Genomic DNA, 11,591 nt, shown 5'->3' with positions numbered 1-11,591 from the left:
AGCGGCGCGCGGGGGGGGGGGGGGGGGGGGAGCGGAAGGACGCCGAGGGAGGCGGGAGGGGTACCCCCGCCAATATTTTTTATTACTTAATAGCTGCCGCACTGTCTACTCTTAGGACAACCACTCTCCTTTGAACACAGCCGGCCCCTATTATTACCGGTGCTCTGCGAGGCCGGAGGTTGCTCCTCTCCACGCTGCGCCGCTGTGCACTTAAGGTCGGTGCTTTTCCCCGGCAGCCATTCGTGGGGACCGGAGTTCTCTGGCGGTGCGCTTTCCGCACCGCGCGGGAACCACGGAGGCCCAGGAGCCCTGCAGCCCTGCGCAGTGGGAGAGGGGCCTGGTACCGTGATGTCTGCACTGGGCAGATAGGGATGTCGAGGCCAAGAGCGGATCAAGAAGCTTCAAGTGGCTGGGGAGAGAATCCAGGGGCCCACAACCAGTGATTTCTAATCTGTGAAACCAGTACTTTCCAACTTATTCAGCCAAGAAACGTTCAGACGTGAAATCACGTTGCCGCGTAGTGGATAAAAACAAAGGCACTGGCTCCACAGATAAAAGTGTTTGGTTCCAATCCAGCCTCCCGCACCTACTAGCTGGGTGGCGTGGGACAAGGACTCCACCTCCCTAGAAGCTCAGAGCCCCTATCTGCCAAATGGAGGTAACGCATCCACCTCAGCATTTGCTGCCGAGGATCAGGAAGATAAGCACCTGTTACCTTGGCTTATGTTTGGTAAACGGAGAGCTAATTTTTAAGTAGATACTGACTCCATCTCTCTGTATTCCAAAGGTCTACACAAGTATTCACAACAAGCTACGGAGAAATTTTGGAGTTTCAACTCTGTCCTCCGAATCACTAGGCCCTTTCTCCTCACTTAATATTACCGACTTTTCTGAGTAACTGTGGGCTCCCAAAGTGGATCCCATTTCAGAAGTATCTCATGATGCATCTCCCCAATACCTACTGCGCCCACCCACCCCCGCCCTCCCAGCGGCAACCAGTGTATGGTTCTTCGCCGTGAAAGGGTGGAGCTGAAAAACCCTCGCAGATAAACCTCCAGGTCTACTTCCTTTGTTGGACAGTTAGGATAAATTTAACCTGTCAAAACTGTTTTGGTCTGTCTTTCTTCAGTCTTCTGCCACCCACTCGTTTTTACTGTGTGTTTAAATGTTTTGCTCTCATAGTTACCAGGTCTGGGAACTCTTTACTCCAGAGACTAGAAGATATAAAACAATCAGAACAACCTACCTCCCAAAGCAGATTAATAGCCAGGGTGAGTAGTGCGGGTATGAAATTCAAGCATGCACAGTTAGAAACTGTAAGTGAAAAGCGGGTTATCTCACAAGACCCTGCCTCGGTAACCACCTTGATTTCTCTTCCTGCCAAGGCTTTGCTATTTTTTTCAAATACAGTGATCTAATCTCTACTGAGTTCTTGGAGACTTCTCAAAAATAGTGACCACTTGTGAAAATATATTCATCAAAAGGAAAAGCAAGCTGCTGATCTAAAGATGAGAAAGAAGAGGGGGGAAGGAGGAAGGGACAGCAGAAGTAAAAGAAAGACCACATAAAGATTAAAAAAAAAAACAACCACATTTTAAGATGAGTAAGCAGGAAATAGTTATAGAAACCCATTAAAGGCCACGGCAGCAGAACTATATGGAATGGGGTTAAAAACCTTTAACTTCATTAAATTTTGGTAGTAACTGGAAAAGGTTTGAAAGTGTCAGAATTTAAAAAAAAAATAAAGAAGACACCACTTACCTTGAAGCAATGGAAAAAAACCCCAAAAACAGAGTTTGGGGAAAAGATAAATAAGCCAGCAGAGAGAAAGATAAAATGAATTCAGCACAATATTTTTTTAGGAAGAACTGAATCTACTCACTTTTCCTAACAGTAACAGGGAGTGATTCTAAGACAAGGAATAATCACTATTAACTAATTACTGTGACCTGACATATTTAGGACTCAGTTTCACAGGTGTTCTAAACCCTGTCTATGAAACGCTGGAGTTACCTAGGGGTCAGTGTAGGTTATGAACACCTGTATCACTTCAGTAACATCTCCAAAGCACTGATTTACAAAGTTAGGCAATTGTAATGGTGCTTTAAATTAACAAATATTTAATTCAGGGGCTTAGATATATAGATGTCTGTATCTTTATCTAGCTTATCTCTTTTAAAGGAGGTAGGTTTCGTGAATGTTAAATTGGGGTCCTAGTGTTCCACTACGATTTACATGCCTAGCCTTCGGCAACTTGTTTAAACTCTCCACCTCAGTTTCCTTATCCGTAACTCAGGGGCCTCACAGATTGTCCTGGGGCTGAAATGAGGAAGCTGGCTAGGAGCACAGGCGTTGTGTTTTAGTCATATCTGGAGCTGCTCCGTAGTGCTGCTTGAATTATTTTTCTGCTCTAAGCCTGTTTCCTCTGAGAATGGAAATAATGCTACTTACATCAAAGGTTACTGCAGAAATGAAAAGAAAAAAAAACCGTACAATGCCTAGCACAGAGAGTACAAGTATTTGGTTCTCTTTCCTTTCCTCTTATTTTCTGGAGGATTTGTACTCACTGTATCAAGGAAATCAACCCTTTAAGCACTTTTGATGCATGAGACAGCTTGCCTGAGCTGCAGTCGATTGGCTGTCTATAGGTGAGGTACTATTCCTATTGAAATTCTCAGGATTTTTTGAAAAAATAGCTCCCACATCAGTTTCAGTTTAAAACTCCCCATTTGTTCAGTGTTCAAACTACCTACTTACTAAGGACCCTAGAAAGCAGTCAAGTGGAAAAGAGTTGGACCGGGATAAAAGTGGGCACTGGATGGGGAAGGATTTTGAAACTGCAACCAAGGCGCAGTCGGTAGCGCATCGGTCTCATAAAACTGCAACCGATCTTTGCACCCGGTCCTGGAGTTCCCCTGCAGGTCTATAAAGAGGCGCACAAAACCAGGAACCACTAGCTGTCCCACGACTGAGCAAGTTACGCACTGTTCTGCCAAGAATAGAAATGAACTTGAAATTTTCCCTCAACCCGCAGGATTCAAGATGTGTCAGGGCCTCGCTTCTCCACGCTCAACTTCTGCAAGAAAATACCATGGGCTTCCCCCAGGCCCCAGGAAAACAAAAGTGACATCTGATTTCTAAATGTACCGCCAGCCTCCAATTTGATCTCTGGTCCCCTGTACTCTTTATAGAGGTTTTGGGTCTGAAATATCAGCTCTTCCGATGAGAAAACAAGTGGCAATTATACCTTATTACAACTGGAGAATATTAGCCCATTAATTACTTAAAAAGTTTCCAGAAATTTCTAAACTGATGCCAAATATAAATGACAGTAGGCCCAAATTACAAATTCTGCTACTAGTGGCAAACTTTGGTGGATCCTGCAAAGTTAGAGGAAATAGCAAAAATACAGGCACTTGACTAAGAGAACCTGGCTAAAAGTCAGGCTTAGATCAGTTTTTCCAGCCCCTCCAGGCCTTTTCAGTCAATGCCGTGCAGTTTATCGCCCCTTTGAAAAGGTTGCCAGGGAGAAGCAGGCATAACTCGTTCTGTTACTCAACTGTCTGTTTCCAGTTACAGTATCATGAGTATGCAAATAATCTTTTCTTGAAACTCTGAAATCATGCACATAAATATAATTGCCAACGTAGCAGGTTTCACAGAATTTGAAAACTGTCTAAAAAATACTTCAGTTTAAGTCTTTGTATAGCGTTCCCTTTTTTATTTCTCTCAATTCCAGACTAATGACTGGCACAATACACTCAAGGAAGATATTCCTCCTAACCCTCTGCACAGATGCCACTGGTATTTAACCCCATAAAGGTCACATATTTCCAAGTGAAAAGAAGCAAGAAATAAGAACCAGCTTTAAGCCCTTGTAAAACTCTTTTCCAGAAACTAAGACAGAATTCTATTTTATAAACTATTTGAATGTTTGATAGTTATATTATTAAATGAAATTAAGACTATTCCTGATCATTCCCCATTTTTAAAAGCCTATTGCTTTACAATTTAAACAAGAGATTCTCAAAAGTGGTACCTCACTTTAAAAAGCAAACAATACTTCAAAGCCTTGAAAACTGCCTTTAAAAAATGAAACTGCACTTAAAAATCACTTTTCCCTTCAACAACTAGTTTTATACTGGTGAGAATCAGTTAACTGTCTTTGGTATTTCTCTTGATACCCAAAAGAAAATATCACTTATTTTATACTCCAAGTATGTTCTCTCAAATTAATGATTTTAAAAATGCTTTCTGAAAACTTCTCTAGCGATTCATTTGATAACACATTAGTTACTCAGATTCTGCGCTTTACTTTTTAAAATAAATTAAAAGAATTAGAAAGCCACAAAGCACAGATCCGATTCTCAAGCCGATGAGGTTTCAGCCCTGGTTCTAAATGTGCCTACTGAAGATCACTAAATGCGTGATCTGGAGGAAATCATTTGAGTTCCTTGGTTTTGTTTTCCTATCTGTTGGTTATCTAAGGACCCTTCCAGCCTAATGTGCAAATGCATTTTTTACAACCAGGTAGTACAGATTAAATGCTGGGCTTTGTGGATGGGAGCTGGGTCATTGAGAAACCAGTAAGCCACCCCTGAATAAATTAATCTAACCAAGTCTCATCTTTAAAAAAGGATTACAAGTAAATACCTTACAAGGTTTTTGTGATGTTAAATGAGATAATGTATATATAAAGTACTTAGCAGAATATTTGGCAAATTTAATCGCTCAATAAATATATTTATGATTATTTATGTTGTGTGGACTCACAAAATAATAGTTTCTTTATCTGTAAAACGGGGTAGTAAGATCAGAGGACAATTCTGTTCAAAGATGTAAGGTTACATGTAAGTAATATATGGTCAAAGACCGGAGGTTGGAGAAAGAAGGGATGTTTTCTACCACCTGGTAAACACTGCCGTCCTGCTTCCTGGAGCCATCTGAGTGCCTACTTTTGTCCTTGCAGGGGGTGTGACAGGGCTTGTATATTACTGCTTTTTTTTAAGTGTGGCTTTTCTTTAAAGATTTTATTTATTTACTTCTTAGGGGGAAAAGGACGGAGAGAAATATTATCAACATGCAAGAGATACATCAATTGGTTGCCGCTTGCACGCCCCCAACTGGGGAACCTGGCTCGCAACTGAGGCATGTGCTCTGACTGGGAATTGAACCTGTGACCTTTTGGTTCACAGGCCCGTGCTCAATCCACTGAGCCATGCCAGCCAGGGCTTGCTGCTGGTGCTTCTTGTTCTTCCTCTTTTAACTCAAGGGAAGAATTCATAGACTCATGACTTTTACTAAGATTGCATACAACTGAAAAATATCTACAGTCATCCCTTTTTCCCACCCTCCAACCCGATTCTGTATTTTCCCAATGATTTTTTTAACCTGAGTGCAGCACTTGAACTCCATTAAAATACATCATCTTAATTTCAGTTTCTAGTTCCAGTTAAAAACTTTAAGAATCTGATTCTGTCATAAAATACACTGGCACACTGACAGTTACCCAGTACTGGAATTTCTGGTGGTTTTTATTTTCTCTTTAGCTTCAACAACTTCACACACAGAGCATGCATTACTTGTGTGTGGCATGCTGGAAAAAAAAATCTAAAAACTAAATAAAACTGGCTAGTTTATTGGCAACTTTAATAAGCGTGTTCTTCTATAGCTCTTAATGAAAATGGTGAGGGGAGGAAAGCGACTACCGAATCCTTTCCTTAAAGATCTCACAGCTCTGGGTGTCCCACCAGGTAGCTCTGCTGGTTGCAGCGCTCATTAGAGCGGGTCTGTCCCAGGTCAGGTCACATTCAAGAATTAACCAATGAATGCATAAGTGGAACAAAATCGATGTTTCTCTCCCTCTCTCTCTAAAATCAACAAATAAAATGTAAAGAAAAAAATTCCCCATAAATTCCACCGATGAGAAGCATAGAAAAAATGTTGACAGACTCTAGTGGTCGGGTGAAATAGCATGAGGCAATAAATATAACACAGTAGTTAAAAGATGCCATGTGGTTCCCAGCTTAACTTGGAACAAATGACTTAGTTTCTTAGAGCCTCAGTTTGCTTACCTGCAGAGCGGCGATAGCACCTACCTCCTACCTCATTAAATTGTTTCGAGGATTAAATGCAATAATGCATACAAAAGGCCTAACTAAGTGCCTAGTAAGGGCTTAATAAACCGTATTACCGCAAGGATTTCGTTTGAAATTTGAGTGTGAAGTGTCTCAAAAAAAAAAAAAAAAAAAATCAAGGGTTCTATGAGAAGCCAGGAACTTGGTATTTTCCACCGAGTCCAGGCCGCTTGTGTGATCAGTTCAATCAACCGCCAGGCAAGGCGCTGTAGCCGGTTTTAAAACATCCCCACTCTTGCTAGAGCCGGGGTCCCTCCCGGTTCGGGTTCTCGCAGGCCCAAGGTCGCTTTCCTAGCTCCCCGGGTCGTAGGTGCGGTCCGCACTGTTTCCATGACAGCCGCTACGGAGTCCCCGCATCCAGGCGTTCCACCTGTTCCGGTTGAACCGAGTGTCCGCACAGGGAGGCCGAACGAAGGAGCCCTCCGCGACTTTCCCAGCTACACGTTCAAGGAGAAAGGCCACAGACACCGCGCAGTTAGCCGCCGAGACGCCCGCTTCCGCACCCTTCCGGCGGCCGCTGCCCTTTAAACCCGGAAGTGGTTATAGGGAGAGGAAGCAGCTGGTGATGTTGGAACAAACATGGCCGCCCGGGCGCCTGTCGGCCCCTCGGGCTCTTGCTGTCCTCGGCGGGTCGCGGGCCTCTGGTTTCTTTCGCTACTGGGGCTGCTGCAGCTACTGGCGGAGCCCGGCCTGGGCCGCGTTCACCACCTGGCGCTCAAGGTAAGGCCACTCGGCCCCGGCGCGGCTGGGGGGCGGAGGCCGAGGCCCCTCCCCCAGGACTGGAGGCAACTTTGGCCCGGAGCGGGGGGCCCTCTGAGCGATTGCCCCCCACCCTTTTCCCCCGGCGCGGCTTCTCTGAGATAGAGGGTCTGTTGGGAACTGTGGGAACGGCGGGGGTCCTCGCGCCGTCTGGAAGGGGCAGCAAGATTCAAACTGACAGAAAGGAAGGGGAGAACTGCGGAGAAACTCCGGAGGACTCAGGAGGCCGCGCTTGCCATCCCTTCCCCGGGTTCCTCGCTGACAGGAGCCAGCTCCTCCTCCTCCCTTCTCAGCTTCAACTTTTGTCTCCGACTTCACTTGTCCGCGGTCTCCGCTCTTCCATCCCCTTGTGCCTTGCGATTTGAAGATAACGCGAAATCTTAGCTTCAGTTTCCGGGTTCGGCTTAGGGCGCTCCCTGGACTGATCTAAGTGGGGATCTCCAGGGGGAATTGCAAGTTCCGCTTCAAACACATGACCGAGCATCAAAATAAGTGTATCTAATGAGAGGGCCTTTTTATCCTTCGCTCCTGGCATTGCCTGTCTAGGGAAGAGATTTATAACAGGCCTAGAATGATCCTTTGGTCCTAGCTTTGTAACTCACAGCTAAAAGTCATCTAAAGCTAAAACAGGCGGTTCAGCAGTTTAGTATATCTGGAGAATAGAAAAATAAATCCTATGACTCAAGTACTTGTGCATGATTTTCATAATATGCAATTTTCTAAGAAGTTATGGGATTTTAGAGAGTTTGTCTTATTAAAACTCTAACTACAAGGCATTATATTTTGGGAACGTAGAATTTAAAAAATACAGAATCCGCTAAAAAGCCTGGCCAGACCCATACACCACACTCTTGGGTCTATAAATAAAAATGATCTTGATTAAAATAGTTTTCAGCTGCAGGGAGCTAGGTGAGTCTGGACTCCTTTTGAGAATCTGGTAAAAGCTGTAGAACCCCTCCCTGGAAAAGTGCAAGTAAAAGCTTAGACAAAACTTTCTTGGAATTTCTAGGGCTTTATTAACCTGCTGAAGCTTGTCTGTAGGCCCTATCCCCCAAGCTTAGGACACCAAGTTCAGAACACCTGATCTTTAAAATTCTGTAATTTTGTAGTTCGGGTTCCTGAGTTTTAGATTAAATAACAGAACGGAGGTCAAATAGTTAAAAAACTAGAGACAAAGCTAATAATAGGACACACCGGATCAAGTCTCTTGGCTTCTGATACCATACTCTTTAATTTCTAGAATTAAAGTATTATTAGGTGGCAGCATTAGGTAGATATTGACTATTGGTGTACGTAGATTGAAAGAATATACTAACCTCAGTGGTAGAAGCAAGCCGAATGGAACAATTCTGGGGATTGACTTCTCCCTATTGTGCTAAGTTACTTAATGTTTTTAATCTTTGTAACATGTCTCATAAGTACTCTTAAAGAAGACTCTGACTTCTTGCTGGAGCAAATGAAAGTCACCTGAATAGAGCCTGTGTGCATCAATGTTAGATTGTCTTGTTTTGCTTGAGACTGAGAGCAATAGGAGACTTGATCAGGTTATTGACCCAGACCGGCAGGAATAACATGTAGAGAGGTCACTGCATACCAGAAATATGCACTGATCTTTTAAAAAACGTTTATCATAATTTCAAACACATACCCAAACATATTAATGGTGCTCGATCCACTGAGCCACACCAGCTAGGGCAAAATATTTTATTTACTTTTTAGATAGAGGGCAAGGGACGGAGAGAAAAAACATCGACTGGTTGTCTCTCACATGCCCCCAACTGCGGAACCTGGCCCACAACCCAGGCATGTGCCCTGACTGGGAATCGAACTGGTGACCTTTTCGTTTGCAGGCTGGCTCCCAATCCACTGAGCCGCCCCAGCCAGGGCGGATACCTTCCCTTTTTAAAATAACTTTATTGTGTATTTTGCACACCATAAAATTTGTCTATTTTAAGTGTGCGATTCAGTGATTGTTAGTAAAGTTACTAACTTGTACAACTATCACCACAATCCAGCCATAGAACATTTCCGTCACCCGTAAGAGACCCCTTGTGCTGGTTTACAATTATTCCCACCCCAGCCTCAGGCAACCCCTAATCTACTTTGTCTCTATTGATTTGCCCTCTGGATATTTCATATAAATGGAATCTTTTTGTGTCTGGCTTCTCTTACATATGTCTTTGAGATTCACTCATGTTGTATCACGTATTAGTAACTCATTCCTTTTAATGGCCAAGTACTATTTCATTGTATGGATGTGCATTTTGCTTAGCCATTCACCAGCCGACGGACATTTGGGTTTCCATTTTTGGTCATTGTGAGTGATGCTGCTACCAACATCCGCATGTAAGTCTTTGTGGGGACACATGGTTTCACTTTGGGGGGCGATTCCTAGGAGCGGAGCGGAATTGCTGGGTTATATGGTGGGTTTATATTTAATTTTTTGAGGTACAATTGATATATCATACTAGTTTTAGATGTGCAACATAGTGATTTCACATTTGTATACATTGCACATGGTCATCGCACCAACTCTAGTCACCATCCGTAACCTTACAAAGTTAACATTTCCTATGCTGTATATTACATCTCTTTTTTTATTTTATAACTGGAAGTTATAAAAAAAAAACCTGTGTTTTTGTTTGTGTGTTTTGCTTTTCTAATTAATTAATTAATTAGTTAATTTTTAGAGAGAAGGTAAGGGAGGAGAAAGAGAAGGAGAGAAACATCACTGTGTGGTTGCCTCTCAGGTTCCCTCTACTGGGGACCTGGCCCTCTGGCCCAGTCAGAGCCAGGCATGTGCCCTGACTGGGAATTGAACCTGTGACCTTTCAGTTTATGGGAGGATGCTCCAACCAACTGAGCCATATCCACCAGGGCTGAACTTTTATTTTATTTTTTTAGAGAAATTCAGGAGAGGGAGAGAGAGAAACATCAATGGGTTGCCTCCAGTATATGCCCCCGACTGGAGATCAAACCCGCAACCTAGGTATGTGCCCTGACTGGAAATCGAACCCACAATCTTTTGGTGCACTGGATGAGGCTTCAGCCAGTTGAGCCACCCGGCCAGGTCTGAGGGTTCCCCTTCCTACACATTGTGCCAACATGCTCGGGGACTGTGGGAACACAAGGAGTCCTGAACCCTTTAGGAGAAGATAAGACAAGGAAGATTTCCTATGAGAGGTAACATCTGGGTTGAAGCTTCAAAAGAGAGTTTACATGTTATGAAAGGAATTGGCCAAGAGAAGCATATGGAAAGAGTATATTGGTCCAATTAAAGGGGACAGCCTAAACACAGTGGCAAGAAATCATCCATTGTGCTTGATGTTGATGGATAAAAGAGTGAAGCACAGCCCTGGCCGGGTAGCTTAGTTGGTTAGGTTAGAGCATCATCCCCATACACCAAGGTTGCAGGTTCCATCCCAGTCAGGGCACATACTAGAATCAACCAAGAAATGCATAAATAAGTGGAACAATAAATCAGTGTTTCTTTCTCTCTGTCCCCACCCCCCACCCTGCCCTTCTTCCTACTCCCCCTCCCCTTCTACTCTCTCTAAAATCAGTAAGTAAAAAGGGCGAAGTGCAGAGCAGAGAGGTGTAGAGGTAGGCCTTTATGACACGTGGAGGCATTTGAGTCCCTGTCGTCCAGCTTTGGGTAGCTCTGAAGTTTGGGTTTTTTTTGTTTTTTTTTAAGATTTTATTTATTTATTTCTAGAGAGAAGGGAAGGGAAGGAGAAAGAGAGGGAAACATTGATGCATAAGAGATATATTGATTGGTTGCCTCTAGCACGCCCCCAAATGGGGACCTGTCCTGCAACCCAAGCATGTGCCCTGACCGGGAAATGAACCAGCGACCTTTTGGTTCACAGGCTGGCACTCAGTCCACTGAACCACACCAGCCAGGGCAGATTTGCATTTTAGATAGATTTCTCTGGGATCTCAATCAGGAGGCAAGACTGGAGGAAGCAAGGGACCAGCCAGGTTGTAGACATATCCTAGGTGTGAGATTAGGGGCCAAAGTAGGGTACTGGGGAGAAGGAAGAAGAGAGGACAGACCTCCAGGCTATTTAGAGAGTACATGAGGGGCAAATGTAAGGGTGAGGGAGGAGGTGACATACAGGTTGCTGGCAGAGGTTATGGAGGGGGCTGTTGGTGCCACCACCTCATAGACCATAGGAGGACAGGAATAGGAGCAGGATGAGCTGTTACTGTTCATGTGACTAAGGAGTTGGGAAGGGAACTCGAGCGGGATGCATATTTATCCTCGGACTGTAAACATGTGTTCCCACCCTCCCACTCACACTCGTGCTGGAAGGATTAAGTTGGGGGTGTGATTATGTGGCATATTTTGCAGGATGGGAAGGGCAGTTCCTGTGTAATGATCCATTAGCATAGCTGAATTACCCCCTTTTCTCATATTAAACCCACAGAGTGAGACATCGTAGTTGGGCTCGAGCACATGCTGCTTTTTAGTTAGTCTGTGTGGCCAGAAGGCGGCAGGTTTCCATTTTGTGGGAGCCTAGCGAACGTGGACGTGTAGATTGGTCTGGGCCTTCTTCGTCAGTCTGCCTTTTCCTCTACTTCCTTGCGCCAAAGCGGGGTAGTCCGTAGCACTTTGAAGGTTATTCTGACACCAGTACCTGGCCACTTGAACAAGAAAGACTCCTACCCTTGGTGTACATTTTAAATGATCTT

General features: G+C 44.1%; 1 protein-coding gene across 1 annotated transcript in view; it reads left to right on the top strand.

The window, feature by feature from the left end:
- The first annotated feature begins 6,669 nt into the window (after positions 1-6,669).
- GPR107 (G protein-coupled receptor 107) overlaps positions 6,670-11,591 on the top strand; it is a 57,394-nt gene continuing 52,472 nt past the window's right edge. Inside the window, exon 1 of the mRNA XM_024562064.4 lies at positions 6,670-6,857. Within this exon, the coding sequence (XP_024417832.1) occupies positions 6,717-6,857 (141 nt within the window). The 5' untranslated portion in view covers positions 6,670-6,716. The remainder of the gene's footprint in view (positions 6,858-11,591) is intronic.

The sequence above is a fragment of the Desmodus rotundus genome, chromosome 1 (genome assembly GCF_022682495.2).
Source record: "Desmodus rotundus isolate HL8 chromosome 1, HLdesRot8A.1, whole genome shotgun sequence".
NCBI lineage: Eukaryota > Metazoa > Chordata > Mammalia > Chiroptera > Phyllostomidae > Desmodus > Desmodus rotundus.
The sequence above is the reverse complement of the archived record's forward strand: the minus strand, read 5'-3'. Positions and strand labels throughout refer to the sequence as shown.